General features: G+C 42.3%; 1 protein-coding gene across 3 annotated transcripts in view; it reads right to left on the bottom strand.

Annotated features, from left to right (window-relative positions):
* The window catches only part of LOC134533664 (CCR4-NOT transcription complex subunit 1), a 238,302-nt gene that overhangs the window by 211,780 nt on the left and 5,937 nt on the right, over positions 1 to 20,585 (bottom strand). For all 3 annotated transcript variants that reach the window (XM_063371211.1, XM_063371210.1, XM_063371209.1), the window contains exons 2-3: positions 16,680 to 16,892; positions 657 to 837 (exon numbers count right to left, since the gene is read on the bottom strand). In XM_063371211.1, coding sequence (XP_063227281.1) covers positions 657 to 837; positions 16,680 to 16,892 — 394 coding nt within the window. The remainder of the gene's footprint in view (positions 1 to 656; positions 838 to 16,679; positions 16,893 to 20,585) is intronic.

Below are 20,585 nucleotides of genomic sequence, written 5' to 3' on the forward strand. Positions count from 1 at the left end.
TTACTGACCAGGAAGATCCAGATCGAAGCCTAAGGAAAGTCAGTTGTTCATGTAATTTGTTTCGCAAGTGATGGATGTAAAATGGTATTTGTGTATGAAGTATTTGTCACACCATGATTATGGGATTACGTCAACATGTTTGTTGAAAGTGTTGAAAGTATGTAAAAAAATGTTTCAGAATGACTTCAAAATATTTCTAAACCCATGACAATTTTAAAATTTTAGTTTGTGAGTTTTACAATTTTGATATTTTCCTAAGTGGCAGATGATACACAAAAATAATTCATAAATAACATACAATAAATAAAAATCTTCTACATATCCACAAGTAAACTTAATAACTAAAGGCCTTATTCTTTAGCAAGCAAGCTATACAGACTTTCTCTATATTTACAACTTAATGTGATTCTTATACCAACAGCTTTTCAAAGAACAAGTAAAATCCTATAAATGTCCATTAGTGGAAGTTTCACTGTATTCATTTCACGTCAAAATTTTATTTTATATTTCTGAACTAGAATTTTTTTTTAATATATGTAGATACATTTTACAAAATTTAAATTTAGTTATATGAATGTCCTGATTAGATTACAACATGCATAAATGGAAATTGTCTAAATAAATGTCACGCACACAACTGCCACCGCTGAACTCACCAGTATCGATGTACGATCGTATCAAGTCTGGTAGGCGGGCTTTCACAAACTGTGTTGCGAAGCTCTGTGTGTCCGGGTTTGAAGAACGTAGAAGCGCCAATCCAAACACGACTTCTTGAACTGGTTTCAGTTTCAAAACCTTGCTCAGCTGGACGAACAACTGCGGCGATGGCTTCAGAGTCTGAAAACAGCCCCGGGGAAACTTTAACATACCACACGTTCACGTTCACTCAATTGTAACAATTATTTCAATCCCAGCCAAAAATGTACTTAAATTAGGAGCATATGTGATAGATGAGGACATCTCACCTTCAAACTGCTTGGGGAAACACAAAAACCTCATGCTAAACAGCTATAAATATTATATGTGTGATTCACACTAGGGTTAGAAAAATTATTTCCCACAAAGTATTTGGTTGTGAATGTTCGCACCACGCAAAGTGACATGTTTTTATAACCAAGAAGCGGAACTAGTCAAATCTAGGTGTGGCATGCTGGGAGGACATGTGATCATGTCAAAAAGAGCCAATTACAAAATGTGTGCAAATGTGGTTAGCTGTAGTAATTAAAAAAATAAGTCAGCCAAATTCAATATCCATTAATCTTTTAACAAACCTTCATGCTGATATGAACACATTTGAACACCCTTGCCTAAATTTTATACAATTTAGTTTGAAAATAATGACTGCGTGATTAATGTAGCAATGTAATGATAATTGTGTACTTTTGACTGAAGTTGAAAAGTATTTACATGAACAATTACAGAATGGACAACTAAGTGAGTCCGCCTCCTAATGTCACAAGGTTACATGACGCCACTCGGAGGGGAGGTAGTTCAGTGTAGCAGCCGTCTACTGTAAGAAAAAAATTCTTCATATCCTAAAATAAATACATTTTGTGAGAATAGTGCAATAATGTTGTGTTACACATTGAAAAAGTTCTAGTTTCACACCTGCAATAGCTTTTCATGCATTTCCTTGTAAATCTGATTATTTAAGAACTGGGAAAATCAAAATGAAAAAGGTTTATGTGTTACTAGGAAAGATTCTGCCACTGTACGAAAATTCAGCTTTGGAATAATATTTCATATATTAAAAACCTTTGATTCCTAAGAGCAAAAACTCACCTCAGGCCGAGCGACTTCAACACCGCCCCAGTACACTACACACTACAACGCTCAGAACACTTCAACGATAAAATAGGTTGTGTCCCGACTCAAACAATGTGCCATTTTAAGGATTTTAAGTTTAAAAAATATGCTACAACATTTGCCAAAAGGATTTTCACGTTGGGCTTTACATGTTTATGTAATCTGTATTTTCATTCCTTGTGAATTTGGGTGAAATTTTTTTTCCTAATATTTATGAATATTTTGCATGTTCAGTATAACATATTCAAAAGTTTTTTAATATTTCAGGTTTTGTAGATTATTTTGGTTTGGTTTATTGAAGGCCTACTATAATAATTATGTTTACGGAATGCATTATTGTGGAACACTACAAGAAGTTATTATTGGCTACTTCTGTTTCACGGAAAAGAAAAAGGAACCTTTTCCCCCTGAACAGTCATTGTAAGACTGTCGAAACCTTCCTAATCCTCTTCCTTTTCAGACCATCGCTGATTTTAGCGCTAATCCTCGCCTGTCTTGCTGCACTGGGTTTCTTAAACTTTCCCCCCTTCCCTTCATTTACGAAGACTAGCGGAAAGATAGAGCAGAAAAATTTTCCTTATCATGAATCCTATTAAACCACCAACCCAACATAGATCTTCAGTGACGTTCCTATTGTAGGATGTACGTCGCAAAACAGCAAGTTTTAGGACAAAATAATACTGGGTACATTTTTTGATAACTGTTATTTGTCTGTATTTTGCTAAGCACTGTTAGGTTGTCTATATTTGAAAATTTTGTGAGCCTTGTGTTTGCAAATTCTTATATTGTAATACCAACTGAGTCGTTCAAATAGCAACGAAGGTGAGGATTTTATGGGTTTTCCAGGAAAATTCCGACAATCCATAACATCTTCCAGCAAACCCTCAAGTTGAGGAGGTTATGGGAGGGTCAGAGGCAATATTACAGAAATTAGTGGAAATGGTACAGGAAATGAAACAGGGTCAGGAAAAAAATGGAACAAAAAATTGAACAGCATCAGGAAAAATTTGAACCAAATTTAGTGCAAACAAAGCAAGAATTATTTGATAAAGTAGAAAACAAATTGGCTGAATTTAAAGTTGAACTAACTGCACAGTTTTTCATGGGCTTAAATAAAGTAAAACAGATTGAAGAGGTCCAGGTATGGTGTGAAGCCTGTGAGGATAAAGTGGGTCGGGTTAGTTCAGTAAAATGCAGATAAATTAAAACATGCGAACAAGTAAATTTTTTTTAGGAAAATGTGTTAGTTGAAAATGAGGCTGTGGAGGAAAATTTTCAACAATTGCAGCATTTGAGAAGAAATCTAGTATAAAATGCAACATTGTTTTCAAACGTCAGGTCAAAACAACTCTAGGAAACTCAAGTGTTTTGATAATGGCATGTACTGTAGGGCCGCGACGTCTTGGCGTGTCGTTTTGCGGGGAAGCGGGGAAGAGTAAATGAGAGGGGAAGCAGCTGCGCGCGCACATCAGCCGCTATGCGGTTCATAGCAAAAACATCAGGCGCCACGCTCTCAGTCTGAAGTGAACAATGGAGCCCGACGCAGGACGTTCAAGATACAATAAAGTAATACATAGTGGGTAGAGGGAAATTAGAAGTAGTGTAATCCAGTGTTGTGATGAAGAAGCTGCCAACATATGTCTGCTAGTACCTCTAACAAATGCAACCGAAAGAGCTGCGCGATACACAGGTATAAGCCAAAGATCAGTTTCGCGCATCCGAAAACACAACAGAGAGACGCCAAATAAAAAACAAACAACAACATTATAAGTTTTTCAACGCATTCCCCGTAATTTCACCCGCGGTTTGTTTGTTTTGCATTTGGCAATTTTCCAAACTTTCTGCACCGCTTGTTAGAATATGTTTTATCTACAAGTGTAGCCGATATTGCTACACATTATATTGCATTATATTACATGATATTATATTACATTATATACATTATATATTGCATATATATTTTATGATATATATGATTTTATGATATATATAAATGTTTATTAATACATTATTTATTTATCACTCCTTTATTTGACCGTTAAACAGCCTCTCATGTTTAATTATTCATTTCAAGCCAAAAAAAAAACTGGGAAACGTTTGTTGTCAGTTGATGACTTTGATAGAAGAGTGATCAGACACACTAGCCACGAATTTTGTGCAGTAAAAAAACGACAAGGAAACTACTGCCAGTTTTGAAAGAAAAAATTCGGATGGAGTTAGGGAAAGACATCGCTGCGTAAAATACTCAAAGAAATGGGTTTTGTGTGGAGAAGAAGCCAAAATAAGCGAATGCTTCTTCTCGAAAGATCTGACGTTGTTGCTTGGCGATAACGGTAGCTGACTCAGATGAAACAGTGCAGGGAGACTGGGAAGAATATATTTGACATGGATGAATCCTGGGTTGACACTAATTTAACCTTTCAGAAATGTTGGCAAAAGAAAGGTGACGTTGAAGGTGTAGGTAATGGCAACAGGAAATGCAGCGCACAGGCTGATAGTTTTAAGCGTTGGTTCTAGGCAGGGTTTCCTTCCTGGAGCCTCTCTTGTTTATAAAGCAAGCACAACAACAGGAGACTATAAAATACGCGAGGATGGTTTGTTATAAATATGGTTTTCGGACCCCTCGAAATTACTAAAATGGTTCTTTCAGAGTGCTGTTATGGAAAAAATACCAACCCGTGTGCATAAAAGTGGTAAGGTTCTTGAAGTGCGTGAAAGTGTCATGTCGATCGTCTTCACATTTCAGCCAAACCAAATGGAAAAGTAAGCATCAGCGAGGGAGTTAGCTGCAAGTCTTAATTAATTGTGTTTTCTACAACAACCCACAATTACAAATTTAGTTCTTAACTTTTAAAGTATTGTATATCTATGTTTAACTATGTTTAACTAAGCTGCCCAGTCGAGCAAATAGTACGCTACCTTTAAATAATAAATTACCGTAAAGCATTATCGCATCTTTGTATCATTAAGATCTGCGCTGTGTTGCACCGTACGTGAGATTGTTCTCGACCAATGTTTTCGGAACGGCATGGAGACTTCCAGGCCGTTGTTATCTGCGGAGCAGACAAGGAGGGACGTGTCGATTACAAGGTCGCTGAGCTCTAGGGAGTCGACCCGCCAAGACGTCGCGGCCCTACTATATCGGAGGCTGATGCAACAGATGCAAGAGAATCTGTGGCCTAACACGAGTAATACAGTTGATAAAGTTTTTGCGGAAATGTACGAAAATGACAGGCACCAGGAAAATGTAAGGGTACCAAGGTGTAATGATAAGATAAGTTTATGTCATCATGATCAATGTATGATTACAACATTCTCACAGTGTGCAGTGAATAACACAAAAACTTACTCAACTGATTTTTGTGACTATTTGAAAGTCAGATGATGTGCTGTAGACAGCTGGTTTATCAGTACAAAGGGACCACTCGCAAATAAAGAGGAAAAGTGTGCAGTAGGAAGGAGTACTAGATCAGTTGTCATACCAAAAGGACACAAGCATACTTTTTTCCAGAAAGCATAAAAAGAAAAATATTTGCAATTTTTGCAAGTAATCAACTGGTACAATATGTAAATTTTGTACAAATCAAGACTAATTTTTTGCTTCTCTATACAGTTAAAAGGTAAACAGTGCAATGATACAGGTATGATACTTTATGTTTATGATGTTTAGTGAAAATGGTTTCGCTGTAGATTGTTTGTAGTTTTTAGGCATAGTTTCTCTTGATTTCTTGTTTACATAAGTTGAGAATATGATACCACTTGTAATCGTAAGACTTAAGAACTTTTTCCTATTGAAAAATCAATTTGATGAATAAAGAAATGTCTACAAAGCAGTTCATGATAAATGAAAATAATTTATATATGAAGCTAACGAAACTTGGTCCTATTTCTAGATTTTTGTGTCAAGAATTTTAATTTGTATGTATGAGTTTAGTATTTAATGGGTAGCTCAAGTCGATTAACGACTGAAAGGGATTTTAGTTCAGCGTCCAAACCTTCAACAGCTCAGGAGCTAGGTAATTATACCAAAATTTTAATGACCAAGGTAATAAATAATTTTTTGGTTGACATAAATATATATTTTTTTACATACAAATATTTAATTTTGTTTTTCAAGTATATTTTTCAATTAAAATGTTTTTCAGCCCATAAGCAAATTGATAATGAGAATTTGAATATCATTTTGCTTGTTGATGATTTTTTTAAATTTTGTGGCTTGTAACTACTTCATGTGTTGGTTGGTTGGTAGGTTGGTAGGTTGGTAGGTTGGAGAGAGATTGGGTGAGGTGGGGTAAGGTGAGGTGAGCTATTGGGAGGCCACATCAAAGTCTCATCTGCAACACAACTGATTTCAACACTCAAATACTTACCAGTTATATTATTTCAGTTTTCTAACTTGCAATTTTTTTTAAGTCAATTTTATTCAAAATTAACCACATAAGTATTATTCTATGATATTTCGTATAATATAGTCTAGTTTTTTAAAAAAAAGTTATAAATATTTAGCAATTAATACAATACAAGCATATGAGTTGATTTCTTTAACGGGTTTTGAGTATGTTTATATTTTGCACCAATATACTATTTGGATATTATGAGGAAATTGGAAAGCTATTCAAGGAATAGTTTACGAAACAACTTTAACTACTGGAGGTAAAGGAACAACACAAAGCATGAATGTCGCGGTAAGAATCCGAACCCAGTATTACTGCGAACACTATTTTGTAAAAGTACAAATTTACAAATATCCTTAAATTTACATTAAAATTTCTGTTCCATTAAAAAAAAAAATTCAGTGTATCCTGAAACAAAGAAAAATGGAGATCCACTGCTCGTGCTCTAAGCCAGTGAAGGCCAGACTCGCTCTTCTCAAGTGTCAGATATCACATGAAAGTAATGAAGGATCTTCTCATTCTTACTATCTTGTTGAGTGGTTCTGTTTGAGGTGTTCTTGTACTAAGAAGCATGTATCTATTGTTCTGTAAGTAACTGACGACAGCTGTCGTGTCCATCACGGTCCCTAGGCCCGCTGTGGCCCAGAGCCGTCTGGTCCGGGCATGAGTGTGAGCGGTGAGCGCGCCCGAGCGCCCTGCTTCCCGCTCGCCGTGCGCCGGTGCGTGGGAGGCAGTCGTAGCTCACGTTTGGCAGCGAGTGCCTTAACGACATGGACCGAACCAAGTGGCCGCTGTGGTCCTGGCCCCCTGTGGTGAGAACCCGTTCACTCCCGGGGCTCTCGTCACGACAGGGGTCAGAGAGCCAGGTGTCGTCAGGACATTAATGCATTTTGTTGTTCTGTGGGACCAAACAGGCCGAGTGTTTCTTCGTGATGTTCACCTAATTGTATTTGTATTGTCGTCGATCGTGTTTCTAACTGTTCGGGATTTTTTTGAATATGCAATTTTTTTGGGATAGGCATGAATTTAAATTCTCACATTGTAACACGGCAGATGTAAATTCACTCAGCAAGGATAAGGCATGGATGAACACTGCTGACCAGTGCTTGACACCATTGTTTTTATGAAATTATAGCATAGAAATAATGTGGCTTGAACTTTAATAAACAGAACAAAGTAACCATTTTGTAATTTTGTTTCAATAAGCACGTTAACATATTTTAATGAAAGAATAACATGGTAATGATGTTTCCTTTTAACTGCTTGATGATGACTTCTTGATGGTTGTGCATAGTTCTGGAATTATTTCACAAATCTTATGAATTTTAATGTTCAGTAAATATGGATACTCAATAAGATGAATGTTTAACACTGTGATGTGTCGCTCTTGTTTTTTAAACTTTTCAATTAAATATTGTGTTCATTTATTTGAAAGGTTGGGGGAGGGGAGTTACGTAACATTGCAAGACCCTGCCTTTCCCAACTTTTAAGGATTTTTTAAGAAATATGACGTCAACCGGGCCTGCGCCCCAGAAGCCTGGTCAGCTTCCCCCACCTTTCCCCTCATCACCGTTTTACGCATGCGCGCGCTTAGGTTGGGTTCACAATTAAAAAAATTAAGCGAGTGCATAGAAAGCCATGCACACGACCTGTGCACAAGACCTGTGCGAACTGCGAAATCGGTTCACAATTAAATTCTTACTGTTAATTTCAGCCAATGAAATTTCGCGAACTAAGCGACATCTGTTTGCAGTGTTAGTAAATAAACATATTAACTTTAAAAATAACGTTAATACTTTTATTATCTCGACATTTTCTTACCACAATATGGTTAATAAATATAAACATATTTCTAGTCCCACCAAAAAACCACCCTGCTCTTCTCTCATTGGCTGTTGTGCCATGCGTACGCGACCAAAATAAAATATATTCATTTCACTCCTATGCACACGACCTCGCTCCCATGCACACGACCAACTTTCTGCTATTGTGAATCGTTAGGTTAGGAAACATTGCGTTCATATCCTATGCACACGACCTACTGTTACTGTTACTGTTATTTTTTCAATTGTGAACCCAGCCTTATTCGTTACAAAGAACGATGTTTGTTTATTAAGAAAAGTATAATTTGGAAATTCGTCGTCCAAGTTTTTTACTGTTTATTAAAGGTATTGTGTGTGTAGACAAAGTTTGAGATTGGAACAGAAACAACGTAAGAAAGTATTTTTTACAAATTATAAATATGTATGTTTTTGTTTTTTTATTATCGCGTATTTTCACGTTTTTTGTTCTTATCTTAAAAGAGATATTATAATAATGCTGCTCTAATGAGATTTTATTGTTTCTTGGTTAACAAAAGCTGTTAATTATCAAATACTTTTAATTGTTTATATTTGATTTATTATTATTTACGCGACGTCATACTGTACGCGTACGAAATACGACTCGATTCGTTGCTGTTACATAACATAGCATGTTATGCGGTATCAGAAGTAACGAGTAACGATACGAAAGTAACGAGTACTAATTGTTATAGTAACGAATACATACGGGTACACATTTTTTAGTTACTTTTACACCTCTACTGAAGTGCCAAGGAGTTGGACGAAAAGGGGTAGGAGAAAATGCTGTGTCGTGCGAGATACATGGGTGGCAGAGCGGGCGGGCTGGTAGTATTGCATCACCCCGCAGAGAACAGCGGAGAGCAGGAAGCGTCCCTCATGATGTATGATAAGATAAGGCGGTGAACGTGTAGCTTACGCTACATAGCATAAATTAACTACCGAAGGAAACAAAGAATTATAAACGAATTATATACGGTGTTTTGGTTAAAATAAAGATTTACGGTCATTGTAAACGACGTTATTGTGAATCGGCGACAACTTAAATTGAAACATGAGTACTCAAACATTAGCGACGTTAATCAGAAACGACGTAAATCGGTACGACGTAAATAGAGGACTTACTGTATGTATGTATGTATGTATGTATGTATATATATATATATATAATATACACACACACATCTCCTCTATGTATGTATGTAATGTATGTATGTATGTATATACATACATCTCCTATATGTATATATATTTATCTTAATCTATAAATCTATTATATACATATATATCACTCTATATCTCTATCCCTATACCTATTCTATACATCTATATATCTACCACTATATTTATTTATTAGTGTCTCTATCTTGCTATATTTCTCCATCTCTATATCTATCTCTCGTTATCTTTCTATACACACACACACTCGCACACCACCATTATTATTTGGACCCTAGAAAAGAGAAACTGACATAAAATACTTCCTGGCATTTATCCGATGCTGCTCGCACGTCACCTTAATTCTAGCTTTATGGGTTGGTTTTATTGAAATCTCACCTAAACAGTGACCTTCCTCATATTTTAAACATGGATGTGACTGGTGTATACAATCTTTGCCTGTAAGTACTTGAAATCAATCCTTCCCCTCCCACAATTTCCTTCTGCATAGAAAAAAAATTTAGGCTATGATGTAGTTTAACCCTAATTTCTTGCAGAGGTTTGGTATTATGTTTGTTCAGCAATATTCATTACATGATGGTATCTTTATGTTTGGTCCTGCGAGTTCCTTTCCAACTATTAAATAAAAATATACCATATTAGCCTTTATAGAGCTACAATCTGTTTTGCAAACCAATTGCTAACCAGTTGACTTCAACTTCAGAACAGACAACCACTGCATAGACTAATTAATACCTTCATGGTTTCAAAGGTCAAGCGTGCAAAATTTCATAGATTAAATGAGTGATGAGTTATCAATGCAATGACGAAATTTTATCAAGAAAAATTACATTCTGCTTTAAGGATTGGTTTTATCAGAATCACATCTAGAAAGTGACCTTCCACGTGTTTCGAAAGTCAAATGTGCAAAATTTAATTGCAGTCGGATGAACAGTATGGCAGCGCATAAAATACAAACAAACATTAATTTTTATACATTAGAATTATCACTATTACTATTCTGGTAAATAATTTTTGTTAAAATATTTTATTTAGAAAAGCCGAAAAGAAAGAAAATAAGCTTTCATAATGATTCTAGAACAGTTGGTATGTAAATGAAAGGACAAGAGACAAGTACGCGTTTCGGTGGTGCCATGGTTTTTTCAGTAATGCGGATAACTGGTGCTTTCTGTGTGTATTCCTATGATGAGGAAGTTGGATTCATGCAGTTCCCACAGTATTATCATCTGACTAAAGAAAGAGAGAGAAAGTAAAGCAGGCACGGACTTCTGGAAGTTTTTTGTAGTGAAGTATGTTGTGATTGGTTGAGTGATTGAATGGTGGTCATGTGACTCCCTCCTCACGGTCTGGCTGGAGGCAGTGGCGTCATCCCACAGTTCTCTGCTCGACACTGCCTGAGTAAGTCACGTTTGGCAATGGCTCAAGCCAAAATTACATCAAATGTACTAAGGAACGAACTTTATGGCTGCGGTCCGGGCTCCGCAGGTAACAAAACTCGTTTTGGACAATTATTCTGAATTTTCATTCACCACAGTCATCAGCACTCAGCACACGGTGGGGCTTACACAGTCATCAGCACTCAGCCCACGGTGAGGCTTACACAGTCATCAGCACTCAGCCCACGGTGGGGCTTACACAGTCATCAGCACTCAGCCCACGGTGAGGCTTACACAGTCATCAGCACTCAGCCCACGGTGAGGCTTACACAGTCATCAGCACTCAGCCCACGGTGAGGCTTACACAGTCATCAGCACTCAGCCCACGGTGAGGCTTACACAGTCATCAGCACTCAGCCCACGGTGGGGCTTACACAGTCATCAGCACTCAGCCCACGGTGGGGCTTCCACAGTCATCAGCACTCAGCCCACGGTGGGGCTTCCACAGTCATCAGCACTCAGCCCACGGTGCGGCTTACACAGTCATCAGCACTCAGCCCACGGTGGGGCTTACACAGTCATCAGCACTCAGCCCACGGTGAGGCTTACACAGTCATCAGCACTCAGCCCACGGTGGGGCTTACACAGTCATCAGCACTCAGGCCACGGTGGGGCTTCCACAGTCATCAGCACTCAGCCCACGGTGAGGCTTACACAGTCATCAGCACTCAGCCCACGGTGGGGCTTACACAGTCATCAGCACTCAGCCCACGGTGAGGCTTACACAGTCATCAGCACTCAGCCCACGGTGGGGCTTACACAGTCATCAGCACTCAGCCCACGGTGGGGCTTCCACAGTCATCAGCACTCAGCCCACGGTGGGGCTTCCACAGTCATCAGCACTCAGCCCACGGTGGGGCTTCCACAGTCATCAGCACTCAGCCCACGGTGGGGCTTCCACAGTCATCAGCACTCAGCCCACGGTGGGGCTTCCACAGTCATCAGCACTCAGCCCACGGTGGGGCTTACACAGTCATCAGCACTCAGCCCACGGTGGGGCTTACACAGTCATCAGCACTCAGCCCACGGTGGGGCTTACACAGTCATCAGCACTCAGCCCACGGTGGGGCTTACACAGTCATCAGCACTCAGCCCACGGTGGGGCTTACACAGTCATCAGCACTCAGCCCACGGTGGGGCTTACACAGTCATCAGCACTCAGCCCACGGTGGGGCTTACACAGTCATCAGCACTCAGCCCACGGTGGGGCTTCCACAGTCATCAGCACTCAGCCCACGGTGGGGCTTACACAGTCATCAGCACTCAGCCCACGGTGGGGCTTACACAGTCATCAGCACTCAGCCCACGGTGAGGCTTACACAGTCATCAGCACTCAGCCCACGGTGAGGCTTACACAGTCATCAGCACTCAGCCCACGGTGGGGCTTACACAGTCATCAGCACTCAGCCCACGGTGGGGCTTACACAGTCATCAGCACTCAGCCCACGGTGAGGCTTACACAGTCATCAGCACTCAGCCCACGGTGGGGCTTACACAGTCATCAGCACTCAGCCCACGGTGAGGCTTACACAGTCATCAGCACTCAGCCCACGGTGAGGCTTACACAGTCATCAGCACTCAGCCCACGGTGAGGCTTACACAGTCATCAGCACTCAGCCCACGGTGGGGCTTACACAGTCATCAGCACTCAGCCCACGGTGGGGCTTACACAGTCATCAGCACTCAGCCCACGGTGAGGCTTACACAGTCATCAGCACTCAGCCCACGGTGGGGCTTACACAGTCATCAGCACTCAGCCCACGGTGGGGCTTACACAGTCATCAGCACTCAGCCCACGGTGGGGCTTACACAGTCATCAGCACTCAGCCCACGGTGGGGCTTACAGTCATCAGCACTCAGCCCACGGTGGGGCTTCCACAGTCATCAGCACTCAGCCCACGGTGGGGCTTCCACAGTCATCAGCACTCAGCCCACGGTGGGGCTTCCACAGTCATCAGCACTCAGCCCACGGTGAGGCTTACACAGTCATCAGCACTCAGCCCACGGTGGGGCTTACACAGTCATCAGCACTCAGCCCACGGTGGGGCTTACACAGTCATCAGCACTCAGCCCACGGTGGGGCTTACACAGTCATCAGCACTCAGCCCACGGTGGGGCTTACACAGTCATCAGCACTCAGCCCACGGTGGGGCTTCCACAGTCATCAGCACTCAGCCCACGGTGGGGCTTCCACAGTCATCAGCACTCAGCCCACGGTGGGGCTTCCACAGTCATCAGCACTCAGCCCACGGTGGGGCTTACACAGTCATCAGCACTCAGCCCACGGTGGGGCTTACACAGTCATCAGCACTCAGCCCACGGTGGGGCTTCCACAGTCATCAGCACTCAGCCCACGGTGGGGCTTCCACAGTCATCAGCACTCAGCCCACGGTGGGGCTTACACAGTCATCAGCACTCAGCCCACGGTGGGGCTTACACAGTCATCAGCACTCAGCCCACGGTGGGGCTTCCACAGTCATCAGCACTCAGCCCACGGTGGGGCTTCCACAGTCATCAGCACTCAGCCCACGGTGGGGCTTACACAGTCATCAGCACTCAGCCCACGGTGGGGCTTACACAGTCATCAGCACTCAGCCCACGGTGGGGCTTCCACAGTCATCAGCACTCAGCCCACGGTGGGGCTTACACAGTCATCAGCACTCAGCCCACGGTGGGGCTTACACAGTCATCAGCACTCAGCCCACGGTGAGGCTTACACAGTCATCAGCACTCAGCCCACGGTGAGGCTTACACAGTCATCAGCACTCAGCCCACGGTGGGGCTTACACAGTCATCAGCACTCAGCCCACGGTGGGGCTTACACAGTCATCAGCACTCAGCCCACGGTGGGGCTTCCACAGTCATCAGCACTCAGCCCACGGTGGGGCTTACACAGTCATCAGCACTCAGCCCACGGTGGGGCTTACACAGTCATCAGCACTCAGCCCACGGTGGGGCTTACACAGTCATCAGCACTCAGCCCACGGTGGGGCTTCCACAGTCATCAGCACTCAGCCCACGGTGGGGCTTACACAGTCATCAGCACTCAGCCCACGGTGGGGCTTACACAGTCATCAGCACTCAGCCCACGGTGAGGCTTACACAGTCATCAGCACTCAGCCCACGGTGAGGCTTACACAGTCATCAGCACTCAGCCCACGGTGGGGCTTACACAGTCATCAGCACTCAGCCCACGGTGGGGCTTACACAGTCATCAGCACTCAGCCCACGGTGAGGCTTACACAGTCATCAGCACTCAGCCCACGGTGGGGCTTACACAGTCATCAGCACTCAGCCCACGGTGAGGCTTACACAGTCATCAGCACTCAGCCCACGGTGAGGCTTACACAGTCATCAGCACTCAGCCCACGGTGAGGCTTACACAGTCATCAGCACTCAGCCCACGGTGGGGCTTACACAGTCATCAGCACTCAGCCCACGGTGGGGCTTACACAGTCATCAGCACTCAGCCCACGGTGAGGCTTACACAGTCATCAGCACTCAGCCCACGGTGGGGCTTACACAGTCATCAGCACTCAGCCCACGGTGGGGCTTACACAGTCATCAGCACTCAGCCCACGGTGGGGCTTACAGTCATCAGCACTCAGCCCACGGTGGGGCTTCCACAGTCATCAGCACTCAGCCCACGGTGGGGCTTCCACAGTCATCAGCACTCAGCCCACGGTGGGGCTTCCACAGTCATCAGCACTCAGCCCACGGTGGGGCTTACACAGTCATCAGCACTCAGCCCACGGTGAGGCTTACACAGTCATCAGCACTCAGCCCACGGTGGGGCTTACACAGTCATCAGCACTCAGCCCACGGTGGGGCTTACACAGTCATCAGCACTCAGCCCACGGTGGGGCTTACACAGTCATCAGCACTCAGCCCACGGTGGGGCTTACACAGTCATCAGCACTCAGCCCACGGTGGGGCTTCCACAGTCATCAGCACTCAGCCCACGGTGGGGCTTCCACAGTCATCAGCACTCAGCCCACGGTGGGGCTTCCACAGTCATCAGCACTCAGCCCACGGTGGGGCTTACACAGTCATCAGCACTCAGCCCACGGTGGGGCTTACACAGTCATCAGCACTCAGCCCACGGTGGGGCTTCCACAGTCATCAGCACTCAGCCCACGGTGGGGCTTCCACAGTCATCAGCACTCAGCCCACGGTGGGGCTTACACAGTCATCAGCACTCAGCCCACGGTGGGGCTTACACAGTCATCAGCACTCAGCCCACGGTGGGGCTTCCACAGTCATCAGCACTCAGCCCACGGTGGGGCTTCCACAGTCATCAGCACTCAGCCCACGGTGGGGCTTCCACAGTCATCAGCACTCAGCCCACGGTGGGGCTTACACAGTCATCAGCACTCAGCCCACGGTGGGGCTTACACAGTCATCAGCACTCAGCCCACGGTGGGGCTTCCACAGTCATCAGCACTCAGCCCACGGTGGGGCTTACACAGTCATCAGCACTCAGCCCACGGTGGGGCTTACACAGTCATCAGCACTCAGCCCACGGTGAGGCTTACACAGTCATCAGCACTCAGCCCACGGTGAGGCTTACACAGTCATCAGCACTCAGCCCACGGTGGGGCTTACACAGTCATCAGCACTCAGCCCACGGTGGGGCTTCCACAGTCATCAGCACTCAGCCCACGGTGGGGCTTACACAGTCATCAGCACTCAGCCCACGGTGGGGCTTACACAGTCATCAGCACTCAGCCCACGGTGAGGCTTACACAGTCATCAGCACTCAGCCCACGGTGGGGCTTACACAGTCATCAGCACTCAGCCCACGGTGGGGCTTACACAGTCATCAGCACTCAGCCCACGGTGGGGCTTACACAGTCATCAGCACTCAGCCCACGGTGGGGCTTACACAGTCATCAGCACTCAGCCCACGGTGAGGCTTACACAGTCATCAGCACTCAGCCCACGGTGAGGCTTACACAGTCATCAGCACTCAGCCCACGGTGAGGCTTACACAGTCATCAGCACTCAGCCCACGGTGAGGCTTACACAGTCATCAGCACTCAGCCCACGATGGGGCATAAGTGATGTTTTGCAGCCATCCCAAGGACACCTTTGTCCTTGGCCTGTATCGTTGACGCAAAGTGACCTCGGGACTTATCTGCGAGATTTAAAATGTGCAACTGAATCTTAAGAACATTTCAGACAACTTCAAAATTAGTCAACATTGATGTTTTCAAGCAGGGAAATTTCGTTTGTTTGTTACAAAAACTGTGAGGACATGTTTTAAGCCATTTTTAAACATTGTGTAATGGCAGACTGTGTTTTGTTTTTGTGCCAATCTAAAAAAATTAATCTACGTACAAGGTCTTCTAACTTTTTTCCTTCAGCAAAAATTGCATAACCAAATTCGAACTTAACCTCTAAATTAAAAACATCAACAAACTTTTTTTTCAAAAAACATTCTCATTATTTATTGTTTTTGAAATGTTTTACGAATGTTTCAAGTCAGGTTGTCTTTTAACCAGGCCGATCTGAGATGTAACAAACTATGGGTGACATCCGAACAGAGAGACATTTCCATCATAAATCATTAAAAGCAAAATTTTTGTGAAACCTGAACAACACTTTTACACCCAGCAAATTCTTCAAGTGTTTTATGCATGTCACAGCTGGACCAACGAGAGCTTGCCGAATATCTTAGCTGTCACAAGTCGATAGCACATAAGTCAATGTGCATGGTCAAAGTGATGATAAATTATTTACTTAGGAGCACAAAGGAATCAGGGGAAAACATTTTTTTGACACTCGGTTACGTGTTGGAAAGTAAGGAAAACGAATGAGTAGATGGAACCAGTACATATGGAAATAAGTCTCCGCTATAACATTAATTTTTCAGTAACCTCATCGTTAAGAAATTACCCGACTTTCCCATACTGCTGAAAACGCCCTAACATTCACAGGTTATTCCCGGTTGTCCCTGTTGCTAGCCACCCTGATATGGTAACAGGGCAACACTGCAGAATCTCGGTAGAAGCAGGGCCTACCTTCTGGTGGTGGAGGGGGTTGTCGACGGCGTGGCAGAGATTGGCGACGAGCGCGGGCTTGGTGAGCAGCGCCGTGCACTCCTGGGCCAGCAGCTGTGCGTGGGCGTTCTGGCCGTCCCGGTCGCGCTTGCTCCCCTCGACGCTGAAGTCGATGTGCGAGAACAGGCAGCGCAGCAAGTGTCTGTCCGCTTCCTGGCCGTGGGTCCACACCAGCTGCAACCAGCACCGGTGCTCGGCCGCGTCCTCGGCGGATAGTTCTGCAGGGAGCAGTTACCTACTGACCTACCTACAGTACGTGACTGCTCCCTGATGATGGCGACTGCAATGTCAATGAATTATTTGCCATAATACAACCCAGAAGCCAAGCTACTACATAACATGCTACCAATATTTACAATCGTCCAATGTCTTATTTATTTCCTCTTTAATCTCTACTTGCTATTGAAAGACCTTCGCAGCTCATCCGATACAGCTGCAGCGATCTTGGTCACCTTGACTTTATTAAAACTGTACTCAGGCATCACTTGACGGTTACTGCATTTGAATTAGGGGCATACCTAGTACCAAACAGGTTTCATTAACAACTTCACTTAAAACCACACTGATTCCAACGAATCCATAGAGCTGTACACATAGCACAAAATTTCAAAAATGAAGGTGTGAAACACATAAACATGTAATATATTTGGGTATTTTGGAATTTAGTAGATTAATTCTGGTAAAGTGAACACACATACAGACCTGAGATATTTAAAGACACAAATTCACTGATTTTATAAAAATAAATAATTACAAAATAACAAAAAAGAAAAATATTACATTAACTAAAGGGAAAGATTATCACCTAGTGATCTATTACCAATTACTGAACAAACAGATTGATAAAGAACAAATACCACTCCCATATCTCAAAAATAATTACACCTTCCAGTTGTTTAGCAAGGCAAATTATATTGATGTTTTGGACCTCCATTCTGCTTATCACCAAATTCCATTCACCCAATCATAAAAACATCACACTGGATTTTAGGTACCATGAAATCTGTACCAGTGTAAATTTGTACCATTTAAGTTGGCTAAAGAGATAATAATTTAAATATATCAACTCTATATGATGTAGTTGGGTACTCGTAAAATTTTTGGAATCAAATAACCCACCTTGCCGAGGTATTTCAAAGGCTGGGCAAGACAGGGCTAACAGTTAATTAACACATAGAAGGTAAAATTTTATACTCAGGAAATATTCTTTTGGATTATTTAAAAGGTTAAACCAATGATCCCAATCATAACCAGACCATCATGGAGTTCAAACCTCAAAAAGAATCCAAGGGTACTTACAGATCGTTTTAATGGGCTTGGGAAATTTCTTTTCAAAGAACATAACAAGTTTAGCTGAGCACAAGTGTTCATACAACCACCCCCCCCCCCCCTTTTTCCCCTTTCCAAACACACACCCAAAATTAAATTTATTCTCAGCATACTGCCCTTTAAAAAAGCCAGAACAGGAAAACCTATAATTTTTTTTAAACAGCCTATTGCCGGTCCTCCAATCTTGCACAAGGCAGACCTAACTAAACCTTCATCCCGCAGACAGATGCATCCAACAGAGCAGTGGAAGCAGTCCTTTCATAAGAATTCAGTGGCTTCCACTGACACTAGGGTCTCTTCTTAAAGTGTTTACAGAGATATATTGGAAGTGTGTGATGACATAACATGATTAAATGCCTTTACATTAAATAAAAACTAGAGGTGGAGACCAGGTGTGCAAATAAATTCAGATAATCTGATAAAACAACTGTTGTACATTTAGGTGAATTGTTGACTACGATTTGCTCGCTAGATTTTCTGGTTAAAGGTTTGGTTTTATGGATCCAAGGGCCTAGTTGAAAGCAATTAAGAAATTAAAAACCTAACTTCTAGTCTGTTCTCTTATTTTATTACTAGAAGTTGCAAATTGAAAAAAAAAAAAAAAAAAACATTTAAAGTCAACAAAAATGATTAGACACAAGAACATTTGAGTAATAGTTTATAAGAAATACTGACAAGATGTATAAACTGAACCCTTTGACCATTTAAAAACAAGTAATAAAAGACTGATTAGTTGTACAACATGTATTACTTAGAATGGTAACCAATACGCAAAAGCAATGCGTAATGAGAATAAGTAAATTTCAAAGTCTGACGCTCATGCTGATACTACTAGTGGAAGAGGAAACCATGATTTCCTGGGACGAGTGGCGTTATGTTTGCTTGCAGCGCGGCCGGCCATCATTGGTCGCCCTGATTCGAGACCCGCGCCACGCGCACGGTTGGTAGTACACAGAGCGTGTCGCAAGCCATTTCCAGGGTTTGCTAGCCTTGCATGTCACTGGAGTGGGGATAACGGAACCCACGGCTGGCTTCATGTAAAAAACCGTTTTTCTTTGTGCAATTTTGCTGACAAGTTTTTGACATTCCGCTGTGTCTATGTGATGGGGAGGTAATAAAGAAGCCTCCCAGGTAAGGACCGGGGCTTTTTGCCTTCAGACTTCGCTGTGTTTTAACCGTGCTGCTGTGTCGAGACAGAATAAGAGATGGCTGCTCACAAGGTAATATATAATGGAGCTACAGCCCAATGTCAGGAGAGAGAAGTGTGTAATTTTAAGTAGATGTACTCAGAGTTTATGATTGGTGGATCTAATAGTTATTTTCAGTTTCAGAATGTTTGTCTCTTAACAAATGGGATCATTTGTCAGGTTGATAGTGACTCACTACAACAAATGAGATTGTAACGGTATGGCTGAGGTTGGCGGCCATTGGCACAGATTGCATTTATGTTTTAACGGGATCAAACATAGTTTATATTTATTACAATAAGATTTAATTTATGCTTGTATTTTATTGTTTACAAAAATTAATGTATGAAGTAAAGAAAATTTTATTTTTTATTTTTGTACTGTTGTTTTGCTGTCATAAAGATTATTTATTTTATTGTAAAAAAAGGAAAGGATTGTAGTTAAATAATCTGTTTTTCTTGTTTTCAGCTAAACACATACAAAAAACCACCCCCCCCCCCTGTAGAGAGAGACCTTCCCAAGAACCTAGTTCTATCGATGCTTCTGTTCCCACATGTAGCAGCAGTGTTAAGGGGGGCCTCCTATTTCAGGTCGTGATTTTATATTTATATTAATCACTGATCAACTTTTAGACTTTTCCAATTGTTTAACTTTCACGAAATGAAAAAATATATACAGCACATACGTTTTGCATAATTAGCTGCCAAAGTTACATTTTTAACATTTTTGGGTTGTACAAATAAGGAGAATTGAACTTATTGCCGAACTGAAACTTTTTATGTTTAACTGCAATGCCACTGGCTACTTCATGATATGGTTTGCATTTCTATCACAAAAACCCATTTCATGTTTCTTGGCTGTCAAAATCATAACAAATTTGAGAATTATGAAATGCCAGGTAAATTTAATTAATATTTTCTGAAAGAAAATTCAAACTAATTATTGAAGAAGCCAGTGGCATTGCAGTTAAACCTAAAAAGTTTCAATTCTGCAATAAATTATATTCTCCTAATTTGTACAACCTAAAAGTGTTAAAAATGTAACTTTGGCAGCTAATTACGCAAAAAGTATGCGCTGTATGTAAGTTAAACAATTGAAAAAGTCTGCAAGTTTATTTGTAATTAGTGTAAATATAAAATCTTGACCTGAAATGGGAGGCACCCCCTCAGATTCCAGTACTCACTTAGGCGGACTGGCCACAGTTCTACGCCACAATATAGTGAAATAGCGCATGGTTATCATGAACTTGAAGAATTTTCTAAATCTGTATTTATATTGGTGTACAACATGATTTAACCATAGAGTAACTCACATGATTGGTAAGTGGAACCAAACAAATATAAATTCATGC

The sequence above is a fragment of the Bacillus rossius genome, chromosome 7 (genome assembly GCF_032445375.1).
Source record: "Bacillus rossius redtenbacheri isolate Brsri chromosome 7, Brsri_v3, whole genome shotgun sequence".
Lineage (NCBI taxonomy): Eukaryota > Metazoa > Arthropoda > Insecta > Phasmatodea > Bacillidae > Bacillus > Bacillus rossius.